The 19,009-nt window shown below is 42.4% G+C and overlaps 1 protein-coding gene across 7 annotated transcripts in view; it reads left to right on the forward strand.

Moving 5' to 3' along the window:
- EVA1A (eva-1 homolog A, regulator of programmed cell death) overlaps positions 1 to 1,536 on the forward strand; it is a 212,817-nt gene extending 211,281 nt beyond the window's left edge. For all 7 annotated transcript variants that reach the window (XM_017812971.1, XM_017812972.1, XM_017812974.1 and 4 more), the window contains one exon: positions 180 to 1,536. In XM_017812971.1, the coding sequence (XP_017668460.1) occupies positions 180 to 550 (371 nt within the window). In that variant the 3' untranslated portion in view covers positions 551 to 1,536. The remainder of the gene's footprint in view (positions 1 to 179) is intronic.
- The last annotated feature ends 17,473 nt before the right edge of the window (positions 1,537 to 19,009 follow it).

Below are 19,009 nucleotides of genomic sequence, written 5' to 3' on the forward strand. Positions count from 1 at the left end.
GTTTAAATTCTCCTTCCTGATTCCCTCAGGGGGAGGAGGCAAAGAAGGGCATAGAAGTAAAAGCAGTCATTGGAAACTCTGACCCTCCAGAGACCGTGCCCGCTGTGAGCATGGAAAGGCTGTGTGTGTTCTGTTCTTTTGAGGATTGTTCTTGACCACCATTTCCTTTCTCCTGCCAGAAAACCCCGAGCGGGCTGCTCTGTATTTTGTCTCCGGAGTGTGCATTGGACTTGTCCTGACCCTGCTGGCCCTGGTGCTCAGGGTGTCCTGCCGGACGGACTGCAAACGCTCCTCCTCCAAAAAGCCTCCTCGGGAGCGGGAGAGCGACAGCGACAGCAGTGACAGCGACGACGATTCCGACACCACCTCGGACCTGTCCGCCCGCAGGCACCGCAGGTTCGAGAGGACTTTGAACATGAACGTCTTCACTTCGGCGGAGGAGCTGGAGCGGGCACAGCGGCTGGAGGAGCGGGAGCGCATCATCCGGGAGATCTGGATGAATGGCCAGCCCGACATCCCAGGGACCAGGAGTCTCAACCGCTACTACTAAAGTGATTGGGAGTCCAACTGTCCTGCCCTGCGCCCTGGGGCTGCTCCACACGTGATAGAGGAGGGGGGGCGGAATATTTTGTGGGTGTCTCCCCTTTTCCTATCAGGTGTGCCACCTGGAGTGGTGTGGATGGACAGCAATAAAGCTTTCCCCATCTCCTTCTCCCTGACATGTTGCTATCACCCCTCTTCACGGACACTTTCTGTTTTCAACAGAGGTGGTTGCCAACTTCATTTCTTAGTAGCAGGCAGGAAGGTGACAATTACAGTCCTCCCACATGGGATATGGTGTTCAGCACGCTGCAATATGAGTACTCCTCTTTTGGCTGAGGAGAGAAGTCTCCCAGGAGTTGGTTTTCATTTAGGATTTTTTGATTTCCCTTTCCTGAGAACTGTGGGAGCACTATGAACAAAATGACAAATCTGGAAAGATGATTTGAGGAGGGAGGGGGAAGTGCATCCTGACGGATTGTCTTGTGACTTCAGAAGCCATGAGATTACCCTGATTAAAACCCAACAGCAAATATGACTTGTTAAGAACTGCGGGGTGGGGGGGAGGGGGTTTCTTCCATCGTGAAATCATCTCGGTGCTTGGATGTTCGCCATAGTGTATTCAGTTATTTATGGCTGTCTTTTCATCTTCCTTTTCAATGGGAACATTTAGTGTTTTTACTGACACCTCAGGGATAAAATCCTATTATTTTTTTGAGTCTGTTCTCCCTGCTGGCCCCTGTCAAACACAACCCAATCCACCTCCAACAGTGAAATTATGGTAATATAAGAGATGTGTCAGTGACTGGTGAGAAGTTAACAACCTCAAAGAGGTTGAAAAAGGTTTTCTTTTTGTTTTGTTTTAAATATATATATATATATTTGAAGATGCTGCACAGGAATGTGCCTTATTCTTTTTGTTGTTGTTGTTGTTAAACTACAGTTTTCCTATGGATAGCAATGCACAATGTTTTATATATTTTATTAAAAAAAAAATAAAAGGTCTGTGTTTACCAGAGGAAAAATCAAGACAGAAGAAGTCACATATGACAACAAAATGGGTAATAAATGCTAAATAAACTCTGGTTTGCTTCAATGGGTTTGAATTTGCATCCTCGGTTTTGGCACAAGTGTTGCTTGAGGGAGATGCTTTAAAAGAGCAGCACACCTCTGCAAGCAATCAAGTCTGATGTTTTCTGCATGCTGGAAACTGAAGGCACTTTTTTTCTTTGGCTACAGCCCATCAGTCCACTTCTGTGGTGTACATGGGCAGGAGCAGCTGAGCAGTGTGGTGGTTCTCAAGGGGCCACCCTAAAGCCTACCTATCCCCAAGACTCAAGTCATAGCTGGGCCAGAAGCAAATGCTAACTGAACCAAAAAAAAAAAAAAAAGTATGCAAGAAAAGGTGCAATGTTTTAGTGCTTCTTCAGTTGTCCCATGGAGTATTCCATGGGATATCACCACCGTGCTCACTCCCAAGTGCCAGTTCACATCACTTCACTCATAGAACTTGCTGTTTTTAACATCTGTGTGACGCTGCTGTCGCCTGCATGGCTTTGGGTTTGCTCCTCTCTTTTAAATAGGCATGTTAAGGGTTATATATATATAACATATATATATTAAGGGTTCACCAAATGCTGACAGTGCAAATAAAGATGAAAAGCTCTGACTACCCACAGCTTTTCCTGAGTCTTAAGGAGATCTTAGCATAAGATAACTGAGGATGTTTGAGTGGGGCTGTAAGGGTTCATGTGCTGTGACAAACAGCTGCATGGTGGGACTGCTCCCTGGCACCAGGGGCCTTCTTGGCGCTCTTTGGGATCACCATGGGGCTCTTTCCCTGGCTAAGGAAAGCTGCATCTGAAGTGCCCACAACTACTACTTCTGGCTCTTGCAGGGTGAGAGCAAAGTTGAGTAACTGCAGCTGGTCATACTGGCTGATGAGAGGTGGCTTCACTTGGGAAGGCAATTCTAGCACTCCAGGGCAATTCTAGGTCCTGGTCCCATGAAGATTCAAATGGAAATACTCAGTATTGAACTGGGATGTAATTTTGCAGCTAATATTTAGAAATAAAGCAGGAGGCAGGTCCCAAGCCCTTGATTCCCATAGCCAGGTGCTTTAGCTGGAATGTTGATTGTACTCTGTTGAAGGTGTTGAGGAGCAAAATGATGGGGTCAGGTCAGAGGGATCAGTTTTGTTGGCCATGTGTTTTCCCCTATAACCATACAGTCCCTTAGCCTTGGCGACTAAAGAACAGCATATTTACAGATTTAGAGTGCTGTGTCCTGGGAGATAGCTTGTAAAACTGATTTAAAAAATGTTATAAATGAATGGATTTATGGGTATGATTTTCCCAAAGGATTTTTTTTTGACCAGAGGAAAGAGCAACAGTGGTAAATCTGACTATACCTGATATGCATCCGAGGGATTAAGATATCTGCTTCAAATGTAAATCACAACAGAACTTGAGTTACAAATGGATGAGCAGTTCTCCCTTAGCATTGCTAGTGCTGCTGTAAATCTTCCAGATGAAGTCTGCAATACAAAGGAGCAGAGTTGAGCAGACAAGCCCATCCCAAGCTTGCCCTAGGTAAGAAGATGTAACACAAGTAGTCTCACTGCCTTCATAGCACGTGCAATACCTTCATGTACTTTCTGGCTCCTGTTTTTGTTCTCAGGGACGTACATTTCTAAGAAGACAGAAGAAAAAAACAAAAAGTGCAATCCTTTGAGCAAAATAAAAAGACTTTAAGTCATTCTTTAACTATTTCTGGATTTGTCCCAAAAGTGCTGAATAGTTTATCTGGGGGACAAAACACAGTCAAAATTTGTGGGGCAGGAGTTGGTGGTTTGCCTTTAGATCTATCAGTGGAGCAAAATCAGTCACCTGGAGTATAGAAGAGCTGGATTCACTGGGGGCAGGGTCAAATCTGTATTTCTTACCCCACAAAAAAGTATCTTAAGTTTACAGAGGTTTGGACTTGTCTAGTTTCCATCTTTTGTATTGTACTCACTGTGTCATATGAAGTATTAAAACACTTGTAGAGCTAGAGAGCAGAGAATAAATGCTTTTCTTGTAGGAGATTATGCATAGCTCTTCTCTCTTACTTCTGTGCTTACTTAATTTTTTACATTAAAGTGAAATAATATTTCCAGAATAATACTATTCAAATTCCCTGAGACAGATAAAGGAGTTGAAATAAATTTGTCCTGTTTCATGAATGAATTTCTTAATCAGTGACCTTTTGGATAAAAAGATGCTGAGGTAATTTTCCATGTGAATCTGTTCTTTATGCCTCAGTTTAAGTTTAGAATTTTATAACTGAGGTTAACAGAGCGATCCTAGACTGAGTTGCTCGGCCATTTGATAAAAGGGGGAAGCACATGACACTATTTAAAAGAGTCAGCATTGTGGTTGCCATGTACCATCATCTGGGCTGCAGGCTTAGGGCAGATGAGCCTTGAGAAGTAAAATACCTGTGCTGGATACTTTCTCACCTCTACAAGTTACAGGATTAGTGGCCACAGAATTGTGCAGTTTGGTAGCTTGTACCATGTTGGCTTTGGAAATGAATGCGGTGGGTTGGAAATTACAGTTCATCCTCCTGGGAGAAGCCAAACACATGGGAGTGATGGGTCAGGCTTTCAAAGCATCTACTGGATGTTCATTATCCTCCTGTCTGGTGGATAATGGGGACAGATGGGGCTAGTTACAGAAGAAGTCACAGCTGTGTGTAGAGAGATGGCAGAGAGGAAGGTTATTCCAGTCAGATACCCACTCTGCTCTCCTACTCACTCCCCATTACCCCTGACTTCTCAGGGCTGATTTCCCCTCCCACTATCATTTGGCCCATCAGCACTGACCTCTTTTGCAGACCTGTGTTCAATGTACCCTGAAAATCTCAGTAATATGATGTTTGCTGCCTTTCCCATGTCCACCCCAGTGTTCATATCCTCGATGAATTCCAGCTGGTTAATGAGGCATGGTTTTCCTTTCCAGAAACCTCAGTGCCACTACTTAACCCCTTGCCTGCCATCTTTCCCAGCACCCCAGGGGCTACACAAATAAAATGAGCTCTCTGAGCCGCTGTACTGCCAGGATATACAGCATATGCCCGTGGTGCTGCAGGGAATCTGAATTTCCTTTTGTGCTGCATGGAGTGTCTTGAGTTTCTGGAGGTGTCACAAGCAATTAATCATCTTAGGCTGGCCCAGAAATCCTTCTGCTCAGAATCATTATGGAGGTCTTCATCACAGTGAAGTTTTAATAATGCAGTCTGAGGTTCTAGTGTCCTTAGATACCCCCAAAAAATAATTCTTGGTGGTTTTTGCTTTTTTTTGTCCACTCATTAGAATTGGTGCAGCTTGCCCCTTCATGTAATTTCCTCCCTTTTTGTCCATTAGTCCATTTTTGTGGTTGTCTCAATGACTATCAGTTAAACAGAGTGAATCAAAAAGGCAGTAATGGTTTTGGTTCCTCACATGGCAGCTCACTTTTATGTTGCACTGTGTGTGCATTGCTACACCCCTGGTCTGAAGGTCTTCATTCACTCTGAGTGGATGTGGTGGTTTAGGAGTATTTAAGCAAATCAGTTGCTTTGGGGGTTTTTAGTTACTCACCACTGAATGGATCTGTGACAGTGACAGTGATGCAATGTCACCATTTGGAGTATTGCATCAGGAAGCCCTGGGGCACTGATGTGATGTCACTGGGAATTACATGTGGGCTGACCCCTGACCATGAAAGCTGCTTGGAGGTGTATGTGCCATGGATGCTCTGGGAGGTGTGTTTTGGTGGACACTTGCTCATATCATCAAAGCCTACCAGTTCCCATGTGGACATCTCTGGAAGGATATGTGGCTTTGTCCTCAAAGCTAGAAGAGTGCAACTGGCTCATGATTTCCCCTGGGAGGTGTCTGCTTGCTGAAGGGAGGCATAGATACATTCCTTGTTTGAGTACCTGGAAATTTGGACAGAACTACTCCAGAGTCAGGTTTGATGGGTGTCAACGCTGATTCTCTTTTCCCTCTGTCTGTTTACTAGTGGATAGCTCCAGAAGGTCCTCAGGAGAGGAGGTCCTGCACCAACATGCTCAACACTGAACTTCTGATCGGACCCCTTGACAGGTTGGGAATGAGGAACAGGGGATTCCTGCTGCCAGACCCATAATCACCAAACAGGGTTTCCTGGCACTGAAGTTTCAACAAGAGCCAGGGGAATGGAGACATGTTCTAATGGCAAAAGGCTGTTGACATAGTACTGGGGTGCTGTGATTATGGCCAGGCACCTGTGATATTCATCACTACTACTGCTACAACCTGCCAAAAAGGGCAAGATTTACTGGCCTGCTCTTCTAGAACCACTTCCTGAGGGACAGTCTGATTTTTCAGTGCTGGAGAAAACACTAATTTGGGGTATAAATTACCTACCTATATGCATTTGTCAGTGATGGCTTCACAGTGCATTTGTGCACTTGCAAACACGTGGTTGCTTCCCAAACCACTCAGGTGTTTTGTTACAACTGCTGTCTCTTCTTCCCTCCCATCCTAATGACAAAATGAATTGGTAAAACTAAAGCCTCATCAAGATCTGAGCAAATAAAAGTATGTTTTATTTTTTTTCATTCTACAGTAACAGAGTCTAAATAAAGCACTTGGAAAAATAGTCAGGTAGGGATTTTTTAATTTTGATTTAAAGCTATTAATTTTAAAAGAGGGTTTACCAAAGAATATGTCATGTTTTCTTGTCAGTTGTCCTTCTAAAGGAACTTCTAATCAGAGGAGGTGGGCTTGCTATTGTGCTAAAGCCCAATCCATCATTCTTTGGAAGTGTTTTTTCTTTTATATGTCCCAGTTGCTCCTGTTACTCCTTTGCTGAGTAACCCCTCAGCATTTGCCTCCATTTACCCCATAGATTGCCCAGCTATGGCTGCAGCTGTAATTTGTGGCAGACCACGTTTGTGTGGCTGACCTCTCCTTCTTCTTTACTTCTCCTGGATGGCCAGGGACCTGTGCTACCTGTTTTCCACTTGCTGCTGAGGAAAAATGGAGTTGTGGCACTGGAATGGATCTTGTTTTTCAATAGTTCATCTGCCATTGTTCTGTTGTGGATTGGGGGCAGAGATGGGGGGGGAAGGAAAAATCTCAAAACTTTGGTTTGGATTGTTTTTTTTTCTGTTAAAGGACATTGTTCTGAGCAAAGCTGGGTGACTGAGAAGGAAATTCTCATGTTGAGGCTGAGCTTGAACAGGGCAAATGCAGTCTTGAGGGGAACCTATTTCTGCCAAGGCTTTGTGTCCTTTCCTAAATGAAAACATTGCCACTTTGGCACCTCCTGAGAGCTTCAATCATTTCTCCTGCATAATAAGCTTATGCTTTTGAACCAAAAATTTTCGGAGGAAAAAGAGTGACAGCAGATGGGAAAAAAAGTCAAGTTTCTTTCTTTGAGCTATGAGAAAACACCTTTCCCTTTCCATTATGACGTCAGGAAGAAATATAAGTTATAGGGTTTTGATGGAAAGTGTCATTTAAAAAAACCTGAAATGGGACATTTACGTGAAAAGGTATATTCCTTTGCAGTTTCTGGCAGAGTATTGACTTGGCTTGTTTATTTTCTGGTTGTATTTGGAGTCTGATGTGACTCTGTATCATGAGTGAAACAAAAATTCCCTGCAGGACTTTTCGAGGGATGCTGTGCCATGCTGGAAAAACATCCTTTGGCTTTTGAAAAGGCAGTAATTTGTACATTCCGTTTCTTGCAAAAGTCTTTAAAATCCCTTTTTTTATGAGGAATGGTCCTCTTCTCATTTCCAGTGTGAGGGGACTTGTTAAATGAATGAATTGTTTAGAAAGGACAGAAGTAGTTCTCCTTCCTCCAGCTCCTGCATTTTTGAAGCCTCTAGACCACCCAGGAACAGCAGAGTTCAGAGGCATCTTATGGTTTTTCAGAACTGTTCTTTGCATGAATTTCTTTCCTTTCTGGAAAAAGCTCTGTGCTGCTTTGAAGGAAGAGACCTGGCCATATCTGTGTGTGGTTGTCCTGAGTGTCCAAGTTCCCAATGTGATTACGGTACCAGTAAAACATCTGTGCATTCCTGGCATCTTTTGAAAGGGCAGTTTAAGAGAAAAAGTTCAAGAAGGATCAAGCAAACCAACGTGAGTCAGAACTGGTGGATCCAAAGCCAATGCAGGATTTTTCTTCTGGAACTGGAAGTGGTCTGGCAATGACAAGTTTGCTTCCGAGAACTGACTGAAAAACCAGAAAAAGTGATTTCTAATGATACTGCCTTGAAGACTACAGACTTCACCAGACAGAACTTCCAGAGGATGCTTTTCCTGGAAGGGAAGGTTAAATGCTGCCTGACAAGACCCTGAAACCTGCCACCCACAGTCTTGGTGTACTTTGGAAACTCCCCTGATGTTTCTTGTACTGGGGTTGCTGGTGGAGAGGAGAGGAGAGAACAGGACAGGACAGTGTCAGGAATAAGAGATCTGGGAAACAGAGAGCCCCTTGCATTTAAGCACCTTGCTTCGCAGCATCCAGGTCCCTCTCCCAACCTCCAGGCATTCCAAAATCCCTCCCAGCTGAAGTTCGTTTGCCTGATGACATAGGTTATGACACAGTCTCCAGTAGGTTACTTGATCCTTTTGGAAGAGAGGTCAAGCCTTAGAAGTTTTATTTCCAGAACATGACCCACTTTCAGCAGTGAAAACTTTTTCTGGTGCAGAATAAGTTCTCTCTACCTTCTGCAAAAGAAAGATCCTATTTCTTCTTGTAAGCAGCTTGGTGTGGTTGGAGCTGTATGGCCAACTGATGGGATGTGATTTACCACAGGCATATTTATACTCTGGCTATGAAATATACTCAGTTTTCCAGGATGGAAAAATGCCATTTGAATGTGAACAAATTATATTTACTTCCTTATTGTAAATTGCCGTTGAAAACCAAAAGCAGCGGTGACAGCAGTTAGTGTTTATGTCTAATACACCCACACAGATCTCTTCCAGGGAAAGGATGAAGGAGTAAATAGTTTCTGAGTGTATCATTTTAATTTGGACCATTTCTAGTTCATATCAAGTTATTATAGTGACACAGAAAAACAGTTTTTTACTTGTAATCTGAAATATTTCAATTAAAAATTGCCTAACAGGGATGAATCAAGAAAATCCATTACAACTAACCCTTTTCCACAAAGCTGCTCTTTTTTTTTAAGCTAGCAAATCTTTTGCTGAAAACTGCTTAAGTAATCCTATTCACCAGGAGCCATTGAAGCTGAAGTTACAGTCAGGCTGCACATAAACCAGACTTTTTAAATAACAGCAAAAATTAGGGCTTGGAAGAAATTAACATGTGATGGCTTCACCGTGATGGGAAATTTTTAATCATTGTAGGGGATTCCTGAATGACATTCTTCCTTCTGGAAAAGATGGGAATTCAGAGAAGGTCTTGACATGTGGTACAAAAGTGCTATTAGATGGTCTGAAGAGCTCTTGCCATCCATAAAATGTGATGAGACCCTCTTCTGTGGGTAATACACTGTCCTTAGAGAAATGCAGGGGTGTGCTATGGCCCGTATACTGGTAGTAGAGCAACCCAGCAATAGAGCTGGTCAACGCCCTCTTCTAGGTGGTGGTCCTGCCCATGAGGGGAGACTTCTGTCCCTGACCAGTAGCTGGCCCAGTTAAGGGCAACTGGCTTGTCACAGAAGTGGTCACTGGAGATTTTCCTTTCATTCAGGTGGTTGAGGAGCTGGAAGTCCTGAGCTTACTTTCTTGACATCATGTTGACATACTCACTGGGGGCCCTGATGGGATCTGGGTCCCCTCAGTGCTTCCTAGAGTTTGTAGCCATCATTCACATAGCTCAGGGAGGAAAAATGACATTTTGTTTTCAAAGCATATTTTGGGGCTTAGAGAGAGGAAGGTGGGAGAGGGAGAAGTTGGTGTGTATGGAGCACTTTCTCTGCCCCCACTCAGAGGTGGAGCACTCTCCTCCAACCTCTGTGAAAGCCCTCCAGGATGTTTGGATCAGGCACCCAGAAACAAAACCAGAATGAAGGTTGACAGCTACATTTAAGTCCCTCGGTGAACAATATTGTTAATAACATGGTTGTATGCTCTGGTTTCGTGACTCCAGTGAGTTACAGTGAGGTATTTCTTTGCAGATGCTGCTCCCTTGGGCTTGATTTTCTGGAGTTGCCTCTTCAGGCATTTGCCTGGCTATGAAACTGTATCATATCTGGCAATGGCTCCTCCTCCCTCTTTGCAGGGTCACTCCTTTAGATGTCCAAGCTACAAGAGTGTCTAAATACAAAAGGGTAGTGAGATACCAATTAACAAAGTCTATGAAGTGGAGTAACCACAAGGCTTAAGATAGGTCCCTTTTAGGTCATCGAAACATGACCTTTATATGTTTTACCAAGGAGATGTTTTTCCTAACTTTACTTAGATGGAAAAGCATTAGCTACTGTTCAGATAGGAAGACATCTGGGATGTTTCAAGAAGACTCTAGCCAAATTCCCCTTGTGATGATTGTGAGCTATTTCCTGAACGTATCGATGATGTGGAAGAACAATATTTTTGATTTCCAAATGGGGATCTGAATTTGTTGCTGATCCTATGGAAAAAACTAGAAGCACAGGTGCACTCCTGTGTAAAATGAAACTACTTAGAGCAAAACAGTTAAAAAAGCTGGTAGAACTTCCATCTGAATGTATGAAATATTGATGTACTCAAGGTCAAGGGAAGTGACTTGCACTGATTAGTTCAGTGCAGGACTCTGAATATTGCTTTAGAGTCATTTGTCTCAAAACCCACTATCTCTTCTGAGAGAGAAACCTTTGCAATGTGATTCATAATTGCAAACTTCTGAATACAAGGTTGTCTTGGTTGTGAGTTTTTTAATCTTTCAGCCTCAATTCCATGTCATGTGGTTCTAGTGTCATATTTTATCTCTGATTTTAGTCATAACATGACCATAATTTCCTTGCTGACCTTCTATCAGTGTATTCATTATGTTCCAAAGGCACATTGTCCTTTGCTGCCTTATAACTGTAAAGGCAAAATAACTTAATGGTGGTGGATATTTTGAGCAATCATTGGGCAGAGATGCTCTATAAACATGACACATTGCATGGTACAACTATGCAATGTGCCTTGAAAATAATGAGTGTCCATGATTTTTCAGTCTACAAATTATTTTGTGACTTATTTTAGAAAGATCTCCCTAAGAATTAGCAAAGTTTTTGGTGTGTTTCATATCCAAAGTCCTCACTGTGACTGCTGCTATAGAAGTTACTCCTGCCTTTGTGCATGAGTCTTCCTACCACTGAAGAGTTCAACATCTCAAACAGAGGCCAGCCTTTGTTAGTGACAACAGCCTGGCTGCTGCTCCTCCTTTTCTGAGTGAGAGTTGTGGTGATTTATTAATATTGGAGTCATGGGGGTCTGAAGAACACAACTCAGCTTTTGATATAACTTTTAATTCTCACATTTAATTCATAGAATTTAGAAACATTTTCAAGATCACTCCTGGTTTCTGTCCCAGAGAGAACTCTGTTTTCCCATGTAGAAAGGAAAACTTCATCTGGAAAACAGAAAGCACATTAAAATGCATGTATATGCATACACATACAAACAAATACTCAAAACAGAGCACACTCAGACCTACATCCTGATGATCAGTCACTCCTTTGGAAAATGAGCACCGTGTACTTAACCACAATAATATCTTAATTTTACTTCATGAGGATCAACCTCAAAGAATTTTCAGGCTTTTTTGCCTTACTACATAAATTTTGCTTAAGGATTTTGTATTCAGCACTTGAAAGCTGTTGATTTTGACAAGAAAGAGTTTGTCACCAAAACTGGAGACCAAGAGTTACTCTGGGTAGGGGAGTTCTGGTGGAGCAGGACTGTGTGTCTCAGCATCCCTTGGGGCAGCAGCAAACAGCTCTCCTTTCAAAGACTGCTGAGGTTTGTGAGGAGCTGTTTTTGGCCACAGTAAGGCTGCAACTTTTGAGAATGTTACCATGCATTTATAGGAAAAAAAAAAGAAGGTATATCCAAATCAGGGCTTGACTGCTGATCTCTGCGAGCTGTTCCATCATGTTTAACATTGCAATCTTCCCAATGATTCCATTGTCATTGTTCACTCAATTGTCATTGACATTTGCTCATGAATTTCAGGCTTAACCCTCCCAACCTCCATGCTGATGTATGCAAGAGCTTCTCATTCAGGTACAGCAGATGTGTGTGCTGTGGATCTTTCTTTTGAATAGAGAACAAATAAGAGAGCAGATGGCAAAGGGCCTGAATTTCACTTCATGCTGCTTTTTTTACATCACATTTCTTTTAGTGATTGATGTTTCATCTGTTTTATGAATGTATACATAAAAGGTTAAGAAGGTCCTTGCGATTGATTCGGTAATTAAAAGCAAATGAACTACAGAGAAACTCCTACACTGCTCTGTTACGAGATGCAATTGAATCATAGGATCATTAATGTTGAGAAAGACCTCTAAGATCACTGAGTCCAGCCATTAACCCAGTACTGTCAATTCCACCACTAAACCATATCCTTAAGTGCCACATCTAAACATTGGCTTCAGCAGAGTTATTCTGATTTAGGTTATACAAGAGAAGGTGGCCAATAAATGCATCAATGAAACCAGTGAAAACTCCAGTGCCATCACTGAATCTGCAGGAGTGAAAAGTATAATATTCTGGTTTTGCTAAGAAACCCACTTCTGTGTCTGAAGCAGACGTAGTTTTCTGGTAAACTTCATGTGCAAAATGATGAGATGGGTCTGTTAGACTCACCTATGGCTTTGCAAACAGGAGGCAGGAAGCCACGATTAACACCCCACTGACGTGTACAGACTGGGGGACAGTGTCCGTGACTACAGCAGCGTTTGTCTAGCTGGAAATAACATTTGCAGAGTGTTTGACAGGCAAACACAAGCTTCCCACAGCTTTTGTCTGGGATCTGTGCTCTATTGTGCTATATCTGTGCTATATAATTTCTTCTGTGGTGTCCTTGAGCTAAAACGTCATGCAGAGAGAGAAATTTGATGCTTTTGTGCTACAGTCTGGCTTTGTGGGACAGAGATAGCTAATTCAGAGCATGGGGTGAGAGAGCATGTGTCTGCCTGTGAAAGTCTTAGACCTGCTCATCACAACTGTTTATTTTGGTACCTCTGTCCTTCACTATCTCAATGATGCAAAGTTTGCATTCAGACCATGTTTCCCCTTGGTTGTGTAGTTCCTGGGACTTGATCCTCCTTAGAGCTTCTTACTGATGTTAAGTGAGAGTGCCAGTGCTAATCAGGAGCCTGTTTAGTGGAATATTTCAGATTTGGTATCCAGTGCTTTATTAACAATTGTGTTGTATATTGTCTTTTTTGGTGTCCCATTAGAGCTGCAAGGCAGGGGCAGATAATTTCCAAGAACCAGCAGTTGTGATTCTGGGACTAGTTTGTTTGGGAATTGATTGCTTGGTTGAGGAAGTAGATATGCTCTGTCTGAGATACATCCTTCAAGCCTTACTCATGAGCAGCAAGCTGATCTCCAGATGTCCTTAGAAAGTTTCTGCAGCTCTGTACCACATGTGGGCTCTGTCTGTCTGCCCACAACTGCTGTCAACTCAGTATCACTGGCTTCTCACAATGAAGCCTGAAGCTGGGCAGGCTGCATTCAAGTAATGGGCTGCTGAAAAATTAATCCACTCCGACAAATTAATGAAAAGAAGCTTTGGATCCTTCCCAGATCTGTGCTGAAAACATCATTTGAGCTAAGCAATGTCAGCTCTCCGGTGTTAATCATAACCAGAAAAACATGGCATGGACATCATTAAGTAGGCTGTTTTCCTGGGTTTTCTCATAAACTCTGTTTCAACTTTTTCAATGGCAGAGCTACGTACGCAGCTTAGTGGCATTTCCCTGTGTGTAGCAAACAATCTATAATGCTCATCCTGAGCTTTGAGGAAAAAAAATCTTTTAAAGACAGAAGCATAAAAACAGAACTAAGGAGTGGTGGGCACTACTTAAAGATATCAATGCTTTTGCTTAGACTGAAAGAAGTGATCTGAATAATAACCTTGAAACTGAGCTGGTGCAGGGAAAATACTTTACCATAGAGTTACTCTCACTATAACTATTTGGTCAGATTAAACTTGGGCTTGAAGCAGTGTGTTGAAAACTTTTTCATTGGTTTTTTTTTTCCATTCCCTTCTTGTGAAGGTTCTAGAAAATATGTCCATAATGTGTTTTAGGTATTGCAATGCCTAACTCTTGGCAAACATAAAATCTAGGTAAATTCACAGCTCTGAGTAGAAGTCTAGGACTCTAACAAAGTACCCATCTGCAGCATCACCTTCTCATCACTTGCTCTAGGACTCCACATTCAAAACAATCATTACATACTCTGAGAACTGGCTGATTGTCTGGCTTATGTTTGGTGTGGGGCAGACCTCGGCACCGTCTAGCAAAACCTCAGAGTCAGAAGAAGTTGATTGCTGTGGTCCTTTTCCTGTGACATCCTGCTGTTCATGCACCATGATCAGGACAAAGGTGGTCATATGTTTGTATTTTGGGAGAACAATAGGCACTACAACAGGCACTACAATAGTCTTTTGGATATTTCCTCCAAGTGTAACTGAAGCACATGAGAGTGTTGCAAAGGAATTATCTATCAGACACAGCACACCCAAGGGTGGGACCAGTCTGCCCTAAGATAGGCCAAGATTAAGCCATTTAAGTGTGGGTTAGTTTTTGCTGGCCCCATAAACATATAGAAGTGAGGAGCTCTCAAAGGTGCTTCAGCTCATCCTGCGATAGGTATCTAAGGCAGCAGGGATTACTTGCTCACTGAGGGCTTTTCTGGGCACCATAAAGACCTTGAGACTTCAAAGTCTGGTTTGTCTCTCATCCAAGTGCTGGAAGGTGATGTAAGGTCTCAGCACTTTTGCTTAGGGCCAGTGAGAGAAGTCTGAGGCTCTGGAGAACTTTGGATTGAGGTGGTTCAGAGAGAGCCTTGGTGGATTCTGAACACTGAGCGGAACTAAATGTTCAGGGTAGGAACCTACTTCTGTCTGCAGCTCTAGCCCCCTTTACATCACATTTTGTAGCACGTTACCTCGGGGGACAGTGAACCCAATGCCTTTGACAAATGTTGCTTTTGCATTAATATTTTAGCAAATCTAAGAGAGAAAAACTTTGTAAATGTTGCACTGAGTCACTGGGCTGGTGTAACAACATGGAGTTTCTACATAAGTGACATGATTAATTTTGACTAAATGAAGCTACATTTCTAATTAGATCTGGGTTTCTCTGTATCTCATATTTCCTGGGCTTTTGGAGCTAAACTTCACCATTTCATGCTAAGGGCAGCTTAATCCTGCCAGAGAGACTCAGGCTGTGTTCTCTTCACAACACTTTGTTTTGCTTCATTTTTTATGATTCTGATTTTAAAAAGAGGATTTTTTTTTTAATTTAAAAACAATGAAGAAAAGCTGCAAAAAACCACTAAAGCCTAAAAAAAAAAGAATTAAGACAAAAGTGTCTGGATAAGAAAGCACAGCTTGCATGTCTGTGCTGAGAAGAGTTTAAGGTTAGACATCTGCCTTGTAATAGGTTGCGTCTGGACGCAAAATGCCAGTGCTCACCAGTAAGCCTCAAGAAATGCAAAGAGCCTAAGCATAAATTTTTTAAAGTCTTGTGTAAATCATGCATTTTATTTCCAGGTGCTTTTAGTCCTGAAAACAGATCTTCTCCCTCCTTTGGGAAAGAAACAAAACAAGACAAAACAAAACCCCAGAACATTCCTGTGGAGATTAAAAAAATCATAGTACTTTATTAAAAAGAAGAAAAAATTATGGGAAAATCTGATTATTTCTGATGAGATCTGGCACTGGAATTTCATTTTATCTAATAGACAGAAAATATTTCACCTTTGGAGGACTCCTCAGCTCTCCATGCGAACTTTTTCTGAGGTACCTTGGAGCAAGTAGCCTTGTTCCTCATCCCAAGACAACAGACATACCCTGCAACCGATGGAGCAAAATGAGTTTTACAGGCTGATCCTTTCCTTGTGTCCAATATGGAGTGGAATCTCCTTGCCCTGACTTCCTGGCAGTGTTGACTGCCCCTCAGCAGCACCAGTGTCCCCTCCACAGCACCTCTGTTTCCTCGAGAAACTCCTGAACTGACCTGTTGTATCCTTAGTTTGCCATTAGTAGCTCCTTCTGTACCAGCAAATGGGTGAGGAGCTGCCTTTGGCTCTGAGGCCAATTTGTGCCATTTATGCTTATCTTAATCCCTCTAATCCCCAAACCAGGATGGCTGCATCCAAATCACCTACTGGTCCCTGTGCTAACCTGTGCATTGTGCCCATGTCCTGCAAGCTGGCTCGGGTCTGACCTGTGCCAAAGGGGATGCAAATAACCCAACAGTGTGGATGATTGAGTGGCACTTTGGGGGCCCATGTCCTCATTTCATTTAAGTTATTAGCATGGAGAATGAGTCCTGACAGGTACAGAGGCAAGGAGAAGGCAGAAAAACTGCTCTGGGTGCTCAGATGTAACTGAAGGACTAATTCTTATTTCCAGATAGTCTCTAAACAGAGAGATGGACACAGACCCCCTTTCCACTGAAGGACTTTCATGTCAAAGACAGCAGCTGCAGGGGTGACTATCCATTGCTGGGATTCTGCAGAGACCTGGCAAATCGAGTGTGACCCGGCTCATCTTTTTTACCACCAGACAATGAGGGAAGGAAATTGCAACCAGACGGGGAATGAATGGGGAGAAATTCCCCCATCTTGATTTCTCCAGCCTCTTACAATGAAAGGGAGGATAGAGGTGATATGATGAGGAGCTGTCTGCAGAGTAAGCAGACATGGAGAAAAGTGTAGAAGAACCCCCAGATGAGGTTTAGCTTAATCCCCAAAGGGTAAAACTCCTAATGCATGGGGCGCTGGGAATACATTTAGCTGTGAAAGTGTTTAAATGAGTTAATCGTCGCTAAGCTCCTTGTTGAGGATTCAAAATCTTTTCACTAAAAAGCAGATCATGTTAATCCAAATAAATTTCTCAAATCCATTTTTATTCAGATTATCAACCTTTAGGGCACATTAACTGTTCTCTAGCACATATGTGCAGGCTACATGGCAGCTCTCCCCTCGTTAAATCTTTTAAGCATCTGGATTAAGGGACAAAGCAGTGTTTGGATTAACTGGACATTTATCTCTCTTTCCTTCCAGGCTCTCTCTCTTTTTTGGGGTTGATTTTGTGTTCAGCTATGAGGACGGCCTGGCACCTGATCTTTTGGAGATGTTTTTGGCAGAAGGGGGATGAATCACCTCCACCCAAAGGAGCTGTGAATCGCATACGTTCACAACCTGCTTCAAGCTTTGTTTTGCAATCAGAACAAATCCTGGAAGGCACGTAACCCTGTTGAGCTGAGAACAGGCACTCAAACCTAGGTTATTTTAGTTCTGATTCTAGATGGTCATCTTCTGGAACAGGCAACATTTGCAAGAGCTTAACATCATGACAAAATGTCTTGTGTAGTTGGACAAGCTATTGGATTTATGTTTTTTTGAGGCAAATTTCATGTTGGTTGGAAGGACTGGTCTGGCTTCTCTTGACACCCATATCCTGTTGACTTGGGGAGAAGGACTAAAAATTTCCTCATTACCTAATGTGCTTTAACCAACTTATTCAAAAGTGAATGTCCAGACATTTTAAGTAATGCAATGGGCTTGTTCAAAGCTCCTGTTTCTGGGTCCTGCACGAATAATTAATGTATACTAAAATAAAATGGACAAGAATTTCTAAGTTTGTTTTGAACTACATTAAGTGATTGCAAATAAATTAACAAACATGGTTGTCAGTGCTGGTTTGGGAATTGAAATATTCTGAGACACCAAACAAGTTGAATCACAAATATGCATGTCCTGAAATAAGCATCTGTAAAATGTCTGCATTAGCATTGCTATTATATATATACTATTATATACTTATTATTATATGAATTTAGTCTGAAGAGACTTTCAAGACTTTCAAGGGACCACTAGATCATTCGCTTGACTATCTCCATAACACAGGATGTAGAATTACAATGACTGATTCCTGTCTTGAGTCTTCAGGCTGTGGCTGAGCCAAAGCAAAGGGAGGTGAAAAAGAAAAGATGAATATTTGCAAGGGCTTGGATGAGAATAGAGAGGGGAAAACTTGAACAGTGGAGAGAGTTGAAAGGTAAAGCTCCAGATCAGCATCCGAAGGTCAGTCACCATATGTTGGTTTAAGGTCTAAGGTGCAACAATTGACCTGCAAAACAGCAAGGAAAGTATTTCTGTCTGTGGCCATCAGTCACATTGCTCAAGCAACTATCTCTTCCCATCATTGACTTACTGCTGTGGAGCCAATTCCTTTCCCATGAGCCATCAAATGGGAGCAATAAATCTGAATTGCTTCTGGGATCAATTGACAACCACATGCTAGGAGAGGGAAATCCTCTTAATTTTCTTTTCACTGAAGTCACATAGTCCAGGTAACTAGAAGTTGAAATTAAGGATGGGACTACAGCAGAGAGTTGGGAGTAGGGTCCAAGTTTTCAAAAAAAAAAAAAGGGAGTGTTTGGAGGCAGGCTGAGCCAGACATGCAAGATATGAAGATACCAGGAAAAATATTCTGAACACCTACTTTGGAAAAATGTTCATTGTCACTGCAAATTGCCAGACTGGACAAATCCTGCTGGTTCCCCAGGATGTCCCTGCAGACATATCTCAGAAATGCCCCATTAGGTTTTCATTTTCTTTGTGAGCTTCTCTCCTGTTCTGTTCCTTCCTGGAGATCTTCACAGATAGCTGGGAATGGATAGGAACTTTTGTGTTGTAAATACCAGTCTGAGACCTCATGGTCAAAACATTAAACTAAGTTTTCAAGCACCAGTCTTCTTCATCACTCATCTTACTTGATTAGGTTAGAGGTTTTGTTGAAAACCACAAATAAAAAATGGAGATTAAGAAAAAAAAAATAGGCAGAAAATAGACAATTTTGCAGAGGCAGAAATTAGGGAGATCTGTTCATAAGTTTCTTCCAACTCTTTTTCAGAATATAATTGGAGACAGTTTCCTTATCCTTGTAATGCCTAGGTGGTCCAAATGAGATTCAGCTGCTATTGGTGCCAGACTGGTATCCTAATTCGTTTTTTCCATGCTTGGGCAAAGAGAGGTTCTGGCAGCTATAGGGGTGTCTGGCACAATGCTCCTGGGTCCTCAGTTTATCCCACTACTGCGTGGTCTGAACAGAACTCTGCAGGGAGACAATCTCCAACCCAGTAACAACAGCAATGTAATATGTCAGGCAGGCAGGAGAACTGGGGGACTATTATTCTTATCTTATTGATAGAGAAGGGAGACCCACAAGACGAAAGTTAACTCTGTCCTGGGCTGCATCAAAAGAAATGT

Source organism: Lepidothrix coronata, unplaced genomic scaffold (genome assembly GCF_001604755.1).
Source record: "Lepidothrix coronata isolate B3197 unplaced genomic scaffold, Lepidothrix_coronata-1.0 Scaffold39, whole genome shotgun sequence".
NCBI classification, from domain to species: Eukaryota; Metazoa; Chordata; class Aves; order Passeriformes; family Pipridae; genus Lepidothrix; species Lepidothrix coronata.